Source organism: Rhipicephalus microplus, chromosome X (genome assembly GCF_043290135.1).
Source record: "Rhipicephalus microplus isolate Deutch F79 chromosome X, USDA_Rmic, whole genome shotgun sequence".
Taxonomy (NCBI): Eukaryota; Metazoa; Arthropoda; class Arachnida; order Ixodida; family Ixodidae; genus Rhipicephalus; species Rhipicephalus microplus.
The window spans coordinates 185,416,720-185,431,452 of record NC_134710.1 but is presented as its reverse complement, the minus strand read 5'-3'; the positions used below and the strand labels follow the sequence as shown (position 1 = coordinate 185,431,452).

Genomic DNA, 14,733 nt, shown 5'->3' with positions numbered 1-14,733 from the left:
CAGTGTTGCGACTAATGAGTGACAATGATGATGATTTATGAGGATGAAGGCCCTACAGGTTTGGTTTTAGGTGTCGAGTGACTCATTGGTGGGACACGCGGCTATGCCTGCTATAACAAGATGGCGCTGCCGCCTTTGCCATGGGCATCTGGTGCATTTATTTGAAAGATGCAAGTTGTTATCCACCTTTTTTGCATGAATATATGTTGAAATGCAAAGTGCTTGTCACAAAAAAACACAGGAAGTCAGTTTCTGTGATAAGTTAGTTTTTTCCCTCAGGGCTGCACTTTTTTTTTGTGCCTGTAAAAGGCACGAGTCTCCATTAGGCATGCTGAAAAGTTTTAGAGCAACAGGAAACGCTCACACACGTAGTCTAACGGAACATATTTCAAAAACGGTGGAAAAAGTTTGCAAGCAACGCAATAGAGGAATGTGTCGCCACTCGGTTCCTTAGAAAAATTGCACCACCTCATGTCCAATGCAATAATAAACAATATATATTTGTTTCAATTTCGAACTTAAGACAGTAGCACAAGACGAAGAGCTCTAGCGAATGGGTCATTGGTAGGTCATATGGCACACAGCACAAAAACACTTTAATTGAGTGTGTCGCGGGTCACCGTTGGTTCATAGCCTTCAACATCAGACAAGTATTCTTCTGGGCATGTGTATCCTCATGCAACACAAATCATACCTCTGCGTTCAAGTGTCATAAAGTTATCGCAGCCGCAAGCGGATAAATGCACGTAACTTTGCAGCCGCCTAGGAAGAGCACAGGCGATGATTGGTGACCCACAATGCAGTGAACGTGTTAAGGAGCAATGGTGATGTTTCAATGGAGAAGATGCACATGAAAGAATCAGTACATGGAACGAGGAGATTTTTACTACAGTGAAATACATATATTTGAGCCAGTTATGAATAGATCTGGCACCTCATCAAGCAAAAAGAGCTTGTCTCGCCATCATCGCCCAATGATATGCCAATGTCTACCAGAGTAGTATAGAGAAAAGCTATTCTTGTTCAAGAAATTATCAAAAAATCAAGAGGGCAGAAGTACCTGCCTTTTCAGTTTGATAACGCCACATAAAGCCTGGATTAGTTTAGCACACCATAAAATGTGATGGTAAAAGTCAAGGAAAAAAAAAAGAGTCTTGATTTTCACAATGAAGACGAAGGACAGTGATGCACAGTAATGCTTTGCATCACAGTATATACACATAAACTAACTTCCTAAATTTTATAAAGAAGAGCAAAACATGCGCCCATGAGGCGATTCTCTGATGGCAATGGCAGCTTTGTTAAGGAACAATGGACGAACCAACGCTCGGCATAAACGGCTCTGCTATTAAAAGTATAGATGACAGATGAGCTGGTGACAGACTAGCTGACGTGTATTCAGAAAAAGTGACCAAGTGCATATCTTGGCATGTATTCCCTACTTTTGCTGAAAAGCTCGTGCGGACACTCGACAAAGTACATGTAGCAACAGCATTGCATCTGTGAAATGGGCATTCCTGTCATACCTGAATGTATGAACTGCATGCTTAAATGCTGCATGTCTCAGTAAACAAACCCTTTAGGTTCACATTTCAGTGTTCACACCCAGTGGACAGCAACAACCCCCCACCACCACAAAGCCCAAACTGGTTGGCTGAGGAGGGCATCCCTTGTGAATCTGTGCCACGGGATCCTGTAATACCGGTTTCACATGGGCACTTTTAATCTCGATCAGTGTCCATCTGGATTAGGTGCTACTACACGGTCACTTTTAATCATGATCATGCATAATCGAGATCACGACTATCCCGATCCGTGCATCGCAATCTGCATGAGAGATCGTGATTTCGCTATTGTCTGCACCCCCTGGCCAAGCTTGTTGAAAGCACAATAAACAAGAAAATTGGGCGTAGTTCAATGAAAACCCTTTAAAACAACTAGATGTTTACAAGAAAAAGCAAATTTAAACTGTTTAAATTGGAATAATATCTCAAATATTGCATATTTTATGATTCATATCGACTGCATGTAGATATTGGAGAAGCGAATGACAAGCAGACGACCGTTGCCTTCCGCACTTAATTCAACTCTCACACCGTCAGAGCTGTTGGAGCACATCGAAGCAAACTGATTATAAGTGTCGCAAGCCTTTCGACTACGTTGCAATGTACACAAACTTCATGGACGAATGAAGAGACCTTTACAGTAATTTACCGCTGGCAGGAGCAATTGGAAGACTTGATGCGCAAGAATTGAAACTCTGGCGTGTACAACGAGAAATAAAAGCAAACCTTAAGAATCTTATACAGCAATACAGGTAAGTGCAAGGACTATCGCATGATGGACTTATGAAATTACTTTTGTAGCGGCACGCAAAGTTTTTGATGCTCAAGCGGTTCTTACATGAACAACACTGCTGATATATGGCTCTATTGAAAAATCGTACGCTGAGTTTTGTCAGTGACATTTTACGGCAAGCAAATGCCACCTGGTGCATTGCATCTGACCCAAGCTCGAACCGGATAAGCTTGGGCCATGTAGCAGCGGTCATAAAGTTGATCGCGATCAAGAAAAGCGATCCAAATCGCCCTGATCATGATTAAATGTGCCCGCGTGACACCAACATAAGCTTGATGCACGGCTCAACCCAACCCAACTAAGCTTTCAAACTCAAGATAATCTCCTGCAAACTGAATGGGAGGGGAGACAACCCCACTTGAAATAGAGGAGAGTTCCAATGAGGATGAGTTTCCCACCCTACGAATTCACAATTTTTTTTTACCAACACGTGCAAGGCAAGTACAGAAAAACCTCTTTAATTCAAACTCGGTTATATTGAAATCCCACTTAATTCGAATTATTTCCATAGTCTCGTATTTCGTAATGTAAGTTTGAGCGGATAATTTGAAGCGGTGGTTAGCACCAGTCCGGCTTATTCAAAAACTTCGGGTGCTGTGTGCCAATTCCCAATTTTGTCGTAAGTTCACAGAAACAGCGGCCTTTAACAGTCACCTTAGTGATACTAATGAGTGGCAGCTTAAGCACCCTAGCCTCGTTATTTCCAGCACGAAAAATAAAATTGTAAAAAAAACGCTGTCTCATGATCAACTAAAATGTGTGCCTACAGAGAATAAAACGTGCTTCACTGCAATACAAAAGTGACGCGCGGGCAGCATGTCGCATGCTTCTTGCAACCTCAGCGCGTCATGATTGACCCAATCTTTCACCGAATTCATCAATAAAATAGTCTGGCGGACTTCGCAATGTATGCGAACACCCGAGTGCCTATTGCTTCCGCAATACGCGCACTTGCAGTACTAGCCGAGTTCTGGCCTGCAACGCCTACTTTAAGAACTCGTTTCGAAAGCTTCAATGATGATGTTTTCCAGCCGATACACATTGTGAATTTCATCACACCGTCCATTATTAAATTTTATATTTTACCATAAAGAATCGGCGAATGGTCGCATCATGACATGCTGGTGCAGCAAAGAGCAGGCGAGATGCTCTACGCGTACCAATACTGTGTTGTAGTGAAGATGTATCCTGTTTTGCAGGTATGCATTTCACTTGATCATGTTTTTTTCTTCTTTTTTCCCGTGGCAGCATCGAGGTCCAGCATTCCCCCTTGTGACCATGATTTGAGTGATATGTGGGATTTAACATCCCAAACCACCATATGATTATGAGAGACGCCGTAATGGAGGGCTCCGGAAATTTCGACCACCTGGGGTTCTTTAACGTGCACCCGAATCTGAGCACACGGGCCTACAGCACCCTCTTGTGACCAGGTATTGCTGGAAAACATGACGCTTGGAACTGCAAACTAGCCAGCACAGCAAAGGACCAGCCCCGATTACTTTGAATAATTTCTCGAGTTCCTTGCATCCCACTTTTTGAATGTTCAGTTAATTCGAAAACTTGCTTAATTCAAAGATTTCTCACGGTCCCAGTGCCTTCGAATCAATGAGGTTTTACTGTACCAATGAATATTTAAGAAATAATAAGTTGTGTGGGTGTAATGGCAGCACCTTCTATTTTTACCCCAGACCTTGGGGAAGATACTGTGGTCATTATATGGGTATATACAGTATATGATAATGGCCTGTGAAGCCAATTAAAAATATAATTTCTGATAGTTGGGTACCTCGTTAAGCTGCTTTCTGCACATGCTTCGACATGCTTAGTTATATATATGAAATGTTATACACAATTTACAGGTCTCTCTCATAAGGATGTACTTGTCAGCATCGTCCTGAATGGTGTTCTGTCCCCATTTTTGTGTATCCCCTCACATTATGTCCTTTAGAAAGTGCCAACTTATCAAAAAGAAGTCCTTTCTTCAGACCTGTCACAGCGTTCATTGAGTGGATCATAGCAGGCTGTAGAAGTCGGACTGCACAAGGTACGATTTGGCCCACAGAAGGCACAGTCCAGCTCATCACTTAGGTCAGGGCAGTCGGGCTGCCCATTACAGTGAGCTTCCCTGTTGTAGCAGTCACTACCTGTTGCACAACGCAACATTCCACCTGAACAGGGACCTGGCAAAGGAAAGAAAAGAAAAAGCTCATTGACATTTTTACAATGCCATGAAGACTGCCTCCACGAGGCCTAGAAGGCACAGTACCCAATATCATATGATGGGTGATTGAGTGATGCAGTAAGAGTTATACAAGGATTTAGTGTTGTGCTGGAACTAGCTAGGATGGCCCTAAAGTAATAAACAGAGATTGCAAACAAGGAATCCGTGTTGCCAGTCCAGGGTGGCATTTACGCACTGCAGAATAAGCACAACCGAGGAGGCTACAAGGTATCTTCCAATACTTGCACAATGAGGAGTGAAAGTGCCATTTAAGGTGTTGCACATATGTAATGCACGAGATGATACCAATTGTTTGAACTTTACTGTGTGCTCCACTCGAACCATTGTATGCACACAGGTCATGAGAGCAGCTGAAGGCTCCTGAGACTTTAGTTTAAAGGGTCTTAACATCCCAAAACAATTCAGGCTATGAAAGATATAACGAACAGCTCCGGACAATCTTGACCACCTGCAGGATGAATGCAGTTTTTTCCAGCCAAATGCACCATGGTGGCGGTGTCATAAAGGTGCAACGGGCATTTTTATAATAGCTTTGCAATAAAACTACAATAAAAAAAAAAGTGCTGTGCAGGTTGAAGAGCCCCAAAAGTAAAGCAACCGTATTTAACCAAACTTTATTTCTTTATCAACACAATGTTTAAAGGCAGCAAAGGTGAACTCATTCCTGTATTCTTTGAACAACATCAAATTATTGATGAATATACTAAAAAAGGAGGTTGTGCAACAAGGATGAGGCAGCAAATGCAAATGTTGCCTGCAGCATTACCATTTCATCTAGTTATGCAGGGGGACACTCGCAAGAGCAGTACATTTATACCCTTTCAGTTCCGATTTTTTTCAGCGGGTAGAACTTTTTTTATTGTTAATTTCACCTTAATACCACCTCCAGAGCAAAAAAATATTATATTTTGAGCACACCATCAGCATATAAAAAAAATGGCACCATGTTCATCATATAGAGGACACCAGGGCTTAGTGGTTGCGAAGTGAAATATGGTAAATTTAAATATTTTAATTTTCTACCCAGTTAAGTTGTGCAATTGTTGTGAAGCTAAACATGTGGCAACGATATATTTGTTAGAGCATATAAAATTTCATAAAGCAAGTTTTTGTGTTCATGATACACAGCTCCTCACCGCACCTGAATGAACGTTTTCTAATTATTGGATGCTCTATAAGATCTGACATCATAAAAAAGTGCTCAAGCCAGGTTTGCCGCGCCAAAATTATTTACGACCATGCCTGCAAGGGCAAGCTGACAGAACTTTCATTTCCTCGACGTCATCCACTAGCTCCTGCACATTCCTTTCATGATGTGCTGAAAACGTACTCAAACCTATTACGTACAATGTCGTTATTGAAACCTGCTTATTATTATTTCACAAATGTGGGCTGGGTTCAAGTGGAATAACAAGACATTTTTAGCTGACACGAGCACTATGGCTCTGGATCAGCATGCAATGAATTCAGGACTCTGACAACCACTGAACCTTGGTGTCCTTCCTATATTTAGTCAGAACACGGCAATTATGCATTACTGTAGGTGACACGTAAATGTTGGAGAATACGCTCTTTGCAAATAAGCAGTTCAACATGTCAAAAACATCAGAAATAAACACAACAGCCACTGATACAATAGTTAATCATGGAAATATCATCAAATGTACGGTTTCCACGATTGTATTCTTTCTCGCCTTTCGCCATCTTGCTTTCAACTAAGAGGAGTTCAAAGAAAGACGAAAAAATTAATACTTTATATACAGGAAACATAATATAGTACTTCTTTGCATTTCTAAGGTATGCATGAACAAATTTGTAGCAATACTAGTTCGTGTCCTTTATACAGGACACAAGGCCTGAAAAGGTTAACCCTTTTAGGCAGTTTCCAACATTGCACTGCAATATTTTCCTGAAATAAAACATGAAATGCAGGCATTCCAGTCTTTCTAACAAAAGTGAAAAGGAGCAAACAAACATGGTGCATCCATTGGTCAACAATGATGCTAAACAAAAAACTCTCCTTTCCGATGTGTTTCCTTTAAATCCAATGAGCCTTTTTCAGCACAACATACTGAAACTTGTAAGCAATGGTTCTGCCCAGACAACTGTCTGAAAGAGTAGATAGGCTCAGCACACAGGATCTGTTTCGAAAATTGGCATGTTTGTACATTCGGCAATGGTGCCTGGCGAAGCTTGAGGTGGATTCGTTAGTGGGAATGTCAACATCGAAATGAGACTGGGCTCAGTTGCCTGCGGGCAGTTGTTGAGGCAGGTCATGATCTGAGCACAGGTATCTATGGCATCCTTAAAAAGAAAAAAAAAATAGACCAGTTTTTGGAGCAATGTTATGTAATTAAGTTTTGTGTTAAACTGTGTCGAAATGGGGCATGGACACTAAATACCCTATTTACTCGATTCTACCGCGCCCTCGATTGTAACGCGCACCCATTTTTCTCGCTGGTCCGCACGATCACACCACTCGAAAAAATAACTCCTTTCGGGAGCGTCTTCCATTTAAATATGAGGTACGGGGGGAAGCTTGTGCCCATCTGACGTGTAACAGAGCATTGCCGTCACTGTAGTTTTACCGTGGACCGACGTCAGCACGCGAACTTCCTTTGCTTCCTTCTTCTCGACGGTTGTGGTGCCAGGCATGTCGAAGTAAAGAGGAGTCTGATCGGCATTCCCGATTCGCCCAAGCAGGTAGCCGTTGTTGTGCTGCAAGTTTAGGACGAACCTCTGAAAACTGCGAAGCTTTTCATCGTACTCCTCCGCAAAACTTTTCGCATATGCCCGTTCACCTTCGGAAGGAAAAGCCTTTCCTCTTCATAAAGTTAGCCAGCACCTGCTCGCTTTAAACTGGCTTCACGTTAGACTTTTTTCTAAGGCTAATTTAATTGCATAGCCCGCACTTGGAGCAGTTCTGTCGTCACGGGCCGCTGTGCCACTCGCTGCTCAAGCATACTCACAGAGCAGTCCTTCAATTTGCGGAAACCGACCCTGCTGTGGTCCACTGAAGGCTTTGCGTGAAGCTTTGCTGTCGACAATCTGCTTTTGTTTCCACCAGTCTCGCACGCACGTTTCGGGAACTCCGAACGACCGCGATGCGGCCCGATTTCCGTCCGTTTCTGCACACGCGATGACTTTCTTTTCACAAGCGGCATCGTGGTGCACTCGAGTTCTTGGAGTCGGCCCTTCCATGCCGTCGATGCTAATGCAATACAAGATGACGAACTCCTCAGCACACGTGCGAAGTGCTGCACATGCGAAACACATAGGCAGAAATGGCCGACGCACGTAGGGGGCGGCCATTTTGGAAATGCCGATGGCTATAAAATAACCGTATTAATTTTTTTTTGTACTCGATTGTAACGTGCATGCGATTTATGAACTCGCTTAACCGGGAAAAAAGTGCGCGTTAGATTCAAGTAATTATGGTATCTCGAAAAGCGTACAGTGGCAATGTGATGAAATACCCAAACATTTATGCGGCACAAGAGATTCCAGGAAGGTAGGGAGTCCATCCACTATGACGACTGCTCAGGACACCCGTCAACATTAAAAACAAAGGGCTTAGTATAAAAAGTGCACCATGTTTAGGACAAGGGCCACTTAGAGTGTTTGGATGATTGTAGAGGAGCATTCAATATCCAACACAACTGCTCGTGTTTTGAAGGAATATCTTCAAGCGAGGAAAGTCTGCGTGAGAATGGTACCGAAATTCCTGAAGAGTGAGGTGAAAGAATAGTATTTGTCAAAGTGCCAGGAATTGCATGAATGCTACTAAACATACCCTAAACTTCTGAATAGAGTGATATCACAGGGGACAAGATGAAAATTTTTCAGTATGATCCTGAATCAGAATGTCAGAGCAGCGAGTGGCACGCCACAGAGACTCCTCATCTCAAAAAAGCAAAGACGAGTGTATTGTGAATCAAGGCAATGCTGACTGTGTTTTTTGACAGAAAAGGTGAGGTTCACAGTGAATTCCTGCCACAGGGACAGTCAACAAGGAGCTTTACTGTGAAGTGCTCAAACTGCTCTGCAACAGGATTCAACTTCTCTGAAAAGAAAGTCATGACCATGGGATCATGCACCATGACGTGTCAAGGCACAACGAGTTCATCGTCTCAGAGTTGCTGGAAAAAATGGGTGTGGCAATACTGCCCCAACCAATGTACAGCCCTAATCTGGCAGCACTGGACTTCTTTTTCTTCTTAAGAATCAAAAGAACCCCAAAAGGAACTCGGCGTGGGATGCTGGAGATGGTAAAAGCAGCTGTAGTGACCTCATTGAAGCAGATCCCGTTGACAGCCCGTAGGACACCTTCAGTGCTAGCAACAGTGCATCGAAGCAGGAGGACAATACTTTAAGAAGTCTAAAAAAATTTTGAATTGATATTGAATCAATGATTTCTATAAAAAAGTAATAGGTACTTTTGAGACAGACCCCGGAAAAAACTGTTTTCTAACTTTTTATTTACAAACAAGTAAAAAAGAGCTCTACCTAGCATTCTCGGGCTGTCCCCTGCAAAATTAGAAGTGCATTTTTGTCACTACAGCAGGCATGCAGTTAATTCAGCTAGTTCCTTCCCAGGCACCCAGCTGATAAACATTGTGCATTTCAGATTTGTATAGTGGTAGTGAGTACAAACAAAAAACAGGAGCTTGCTGCTTTAAAACATAAACAGCATTCTACTGGACTAAAACAACCAAGGAACTTTACCATGGACCTCACAGTGTGATTAATTTTTCGTGAGCTGCACAAATATCCTGACAACATGGCATGGAATCATTTAAAGCCATCCTTTGTCTATCATTAGGTATTCTTAATTTTGGTACCAAGAGTTTTTTTTAATTTTTCTGATACGATTATGAGGAGGCACACTGTAGTGGGGGTGGGGGACTCCGGATTAATTCTGACCGTAGCAGGTTCTCTAATGTGACCGAAACCTAAGTTTGCTGGTTTTTGCCAAAAATGTGAGCACCATGGCTGGGCATCGAATCTGTAACCTTGTACTTTGCAGTGCGATGTCATATCCACTGTAATGGGTCTCAAAAAGCTAGAGAGCGACACCAAAATCAAAAGCAGACTTACACTGCAGCTCATCAGAGTTGTCCTCACACTCAGCGTGACCATTACAAGCCCACTGTTGCATTATGCACATTCCATTCCGGCACTTATATTCATCTGGTCTACATGATGAAGATTGCTTGTATCCCCCTGAAATAAAAAATGCAGAGACTATTCTCAAGCACACAATATTTATATAATCCCTTACAAGGTACTAACATAAGTGATGACTCCTGTTGTTATAATACTACAAAGCTATGTTGGCGGAAAGCTTTAATGCTAAATAAACTGTGCAAGTTATTGGCGACAAGATCGATTTATACGTATAGGCACTGTCTTGACGGTAGTGTGGATAGGCTGTCAGCGGCACGTATATAAAGATGCACACAGCAGCATTTCGCTGTGAGCAGTTTCAGCCGATCGTCTGTGAACAAATTGCGTTAACTCTTACTTACTGGAAATATCTACGCTCTTTATAGCAGAGTCGAAGAACAACGCCCATCAAATGTTGCTATTACCAGGGAGAGAAATGGAATCAGCCAATAACATGCAATGCCCACCCCTGGTGAAAGAGTGCGCTTTCGCACTACTTTATGTTTTTTGTTATGGCATATGTACATGTTTAGCTTGTGTTCTGCCTACTATGCACTGCTGTAGCACAACTGAACTACTTAAGTAGATACTACTTCTTGCTCGTCTGGATAAAAGACAGAGAGAGAGAAGAAGGAAAGCCCTTATTTCTGTGCGAGGAGTTCAATACCTCTATTCGCATGCATATGCATAAGCATTTTTTTGTTATTCTCTACTCCATGAAACCTTACACGCTAGGCCTGTTCAAGGCCTAGCGTGTAAGGTTTACACGCTAGGCCTGTTCATTGACTTTTCCAAGGCGTTCGATTCGCTCAGTCATCAGATTCTTGCGGACAAGTTGTTCGCATGTGGTATTCGCGGGAAACCATTAGATTTATTGAAATCTTACTTGCAAAACCGCCAGCAATGCGTGTGCTTGCAGGGCTCTAAATCGCCATTTCTTTCTATTTCAAGAGGCGTGCCACAAGGAAGCATTTTGGGACCCCTATTATTCAATTTATATATAAATGACCTCGTAAATATTGATAAGTCAGCAAAATTTGTCATATATGCCGACGACAGCACCATACTATTTTCGGGGCCTAATGTGGGTGATCTTGTCTCTGAATGCAACAACACACTGTCAACGCTGTCAACATGGTCCAGCCTAAACGAACTAAAGATAAACCCAACAAAAACTAAAATTGTTATATTTCATGCAAGAAGCAAAACAGTTCAACTATTAAACCCAATTTCATATGAAGGTCAAAACATTGCTGTGGTAGACGAACACAAGATACTCGGAGTTACTTTTTCCTCTCACCTTAGTTGGAACTCGCATGTAGAAGAGCTATGTAGGAGACTGTCATCAACTACTGGAGCATTATCACGATGTCAACGCTTGCTCCCGACAAAGGTAAAGCTTCAAATATACTACGCGCTCTTCGCATCCCACCTCAACTACTGCAACCTGGTTTGGATCACCACAACTAAACAGAACCTAAATAAAATCTTGCTTCTGCAAAAGAAGATTCTCCGACATATTGCAGATATTCCCTACCTGGCCTCAACTAGAACAGTCTTTCAAGAATACACTGTCATGCGGGTTCAGCACTTATACAAATTTCGGGTCTTACAAGCTTTCTACTTTTCCGACACTTATAAAAAATTCCTGGAAACTATATCCCACCTAAAACTTAATGACACTACCATAAGTACGAGACATACTTTAGCGTGGTTTGTTCCTCATTACCGAACAACATACAACTTACAAGCATTGCACTATAATTTGCCATCTATCCTAAATGAATATACCGAACTTACTACTGCTACACACCGGCAGTTGCGTGAATTTTTTACGTCTATGTTGTAGCCCTCGCATTGATATGTCTTGACTATGCAAACTTTAGCTTATCTTGTCATACCGCATTCTTCTATTTTCAATATTCTGTGTTTGATCATTACGCGATATTGCTATTCCGTAAAATTTCTATACTTTCTGTACCTTTCTGTATTACAAAGTTGTTTATGCTGTACTAAACGTTTAAATGCATAATCTCATTTTGACTCTCTGTATGCTATTGTTATTGCTTGATGTAATTCAAACTGCAATTTTTACAATATTGCTCATGTATATTTACGTATGATCTTACAAGCCCATTTTGTACTGTTAACGTCGTATGCTGCCAATTGTAAAGGGTCTTCAGGGACCAAGTCAAGCTGCCTCGAGCAGCTTTTATCCCTGAAGCCCATCCAGAATTTCTCTGGTGAAATAAACTTTGACTTTGACTTTGACCTACAATAGTTGAAAAGTTTAGTCAGGTAAGCTATGAGGGCGATGGTGGTTTAGCAATAAAAGGACATTTAACATGCATGCAATAATTGCCCCGCCGCGGTGGTCTAGTTGCTAAGGTACTCGGCTGCTGACCCGCAGGGCGCGGGTTCGAATCCCGGCTGCGGCGGCTGCATTTCCGATGGAGGCGGAAATGTTGTAGGCCCGTGTGCTCAGATTTGGGTGCACGTTAAAGAACCCCAGGTGGTCTAAATTTCCGGAGCCCTCCACTACGGCGTCTCTCATAATCATATAGTGGTTTTGGGACGTTAAACCCCACATATCAATCAATCAACATGCATGCAATAGTTCGTGCTTCAGTAACAGTACAAAAAGGTAACACTTCAGCATACAGCTTTCATCGATTTATTAGGTACATTACATTGATGTACTAATAAAGGTTCGGTTATTTTATGAGGCTTTTTTTCTTTCTGTACAAAGAATGTTCGCTGGCTGCCATCAATCTAAAGCAACACTACACAAACGCTCAAGGTAATATTGAAAAAAAATGGCACGAGCTTATAAGACATAATTGTAAGGCAAGCCATCTGAATTAATACTGAACATCTGGGTTCTTTAAAGTGTGCTTAAATCTAAGGACACAGGTATTTCTTCTTACATTTCAAACCCAAGTTCAATTTGTGCACGGCAACTTTGTTGTATCACATTGGCATCATTCCATTTGCCGTTTTTCTTTGGGGGGCGGGGATAATTGATAGAAATATTTCTCTGTAGTGGGACCACGACCGTACAAGAAAAAGACAGCTTATTCACAACTAAAGCACAATGTGTAACCACGAAACTACAGTGGCGCACTTATACATCGAACAATACGAAGGTGCATGGCTTCGAGCCTTGTTTTTGTTAACCACGGAGTTGCTGAAATGCCGCATTCACATGCTACTTGATACTCCTCATGTTTCAGGTGATTCTAAGTCCTCTTTAAGATGTGCTTGAGCCAGAGAGTGGCACCCACACTGGTATTATTAATGAAGGATATGACAGGGGTTCTTAATTTTGCCATTAGGACTCCTCCATGTCCACTTGCGGTTTTCTCGTTTTCGGTAGAAGGTATTCAAAATCCGTAAATTATTGCGTTCTGCGAATTCTACTAGTAGCTCTCCTCTGGCGTTTCTAGTACCGATGCCATAATCTCCTACTGCCAGGTCTCCAGCCTGCTTTTTTCCTACCTTGGCATTAAAGTCTCCCATCAGTATTGTACACTGTGTTTTTACCTTACTCATTGCCGATTTTACGTCTTCGTAGAAGCTTTCAACTGAAGCGTCATCATGGCTGGATGTAGGCGCGTAAGCCTGTACCACCTTCATCTTCTATCTCTTATTCAGTTTATTTACGATACCTATCACCCTTTCATTAATGCTATAGTATTCCTCTATGTTGCCAGCTATGTTTCTGTGAATTAGGAACCCCACTCCCAAATAAGAACCAAATAGACTTTATAATGCGTGCACACCCAGGCATCGTGCAGGATGTGGAAGTGGTTGGCAAGGTACGATGCAGTGACCATAGAATGGTACGGTCTAGACTTGACAAAGGAACGACAGAAACTGATACGCAAGAAACCAATCAATGAGATAGCACTGAGAGGGAAAGTACAGGAATTCAGAGTCTCGCTTCAGAACAGGTACTCAGCTCTTAGTGAGGAAACCAACCTTAGCATAGATACAATGAATGATAATCTGACGAGTATCATGACAGAGTGTGCAGTGGAAGTTCTAGGCAGAGTAGTTAGACAGGACACTGGCAAGCTTTCCCAGGAAACGAAGAATCTCATTAAGAAGCGTCAAATCGTGAAAGTCTCAAGTACAATAGACAAAATAGAACTGGCAGAGCTTTCAAAGTTGATTAATAGGTATAAGGTATCCGATGTAACAAGGTATAACATGGAGAGAATTGAACACACTCTAAAAAAACGGAGGAAGCGTCAAAGCAGTGAAGAGGAAACTTGGGATAGGCGAAAATCGGATGTATGCACTAAGGGACAATGGAGGCAAAATAACTACCAACATGGATAGGATAGTTAAAATAGCGGAGGAGTTTTACAGTGATCTATACAGTAGCCGGGACAACCACGACTTTAATACTATAAGAACTAGCAGAAACCCAGATGACACCGCACCAGTAATGATAGAAGAAGTCAGAAAAGCTTTGGAGAGCATGCAAAGAGGCAAAGCTGCGTGTGAGGATCAGGTAACATCAGATCTGCTGAAAGATGGAGGACAGATTGTGTTAGAAAAACTAGCCACCCTGTTTACGAGGTGTCTCATGACAGGAAGAGTACCAGAGTCTTGGAAGAATGCTAACATCATCTTAATACATAAGAAAGGAGATGAAAAGGACTTGAAGAATTAGAGGCCGATCAGCTTGCTCTGTGTAGTATACAAGCTATTTACAAAGGTAATTGCTAACAGAATTAAGGCAACATTAGAATTCAATCAATGAAAGAAACAAGCAGGATTTCGAACAGGCTACTCAACAATCGACCCCATTCAATCCGGTAATATCAATCAGGTAATAGAGAAATGCTCAGAATACAGCCTATCACTATACATAGCCTTCATAGATTACAAGAAGGTGTTTGATTCAGTAGGAATATCAGCCGTCATGCAGACACTGCGGAATCAGGGCGTCGATG

The 14,733-nt window shown here is 42.0% G+C and overlaps 1 protein-coding gene across 1 annotated transcript in view; it reads right to left on the bottom strand.

The window, feature by feature from the left end:
- LOC119177252 (uncharacterized) overlaps window positions 1-14,733 on the bottom strand; it is a 64,379-nt gene that overhangs the window by 32,626 nt on the left and 17,020 nt on the right. Inside the window, exons 5-6 of the mRNA XM_037428684.2 lie at window positions 9,701-9,826; window positions 4,349-4,541 (exon numbers count right to left, since the gene is read on the bottom strand). Coding sequence (XP_037284581.2) covers window positions 4,349-4,541; window positions 9,701-9,826 — 319 coding nt within the window. The remainder of the gene's footprint in view (window positions 1-4,348; window positions 4,542-9,700; window positions 9,827-14,733) is intronic.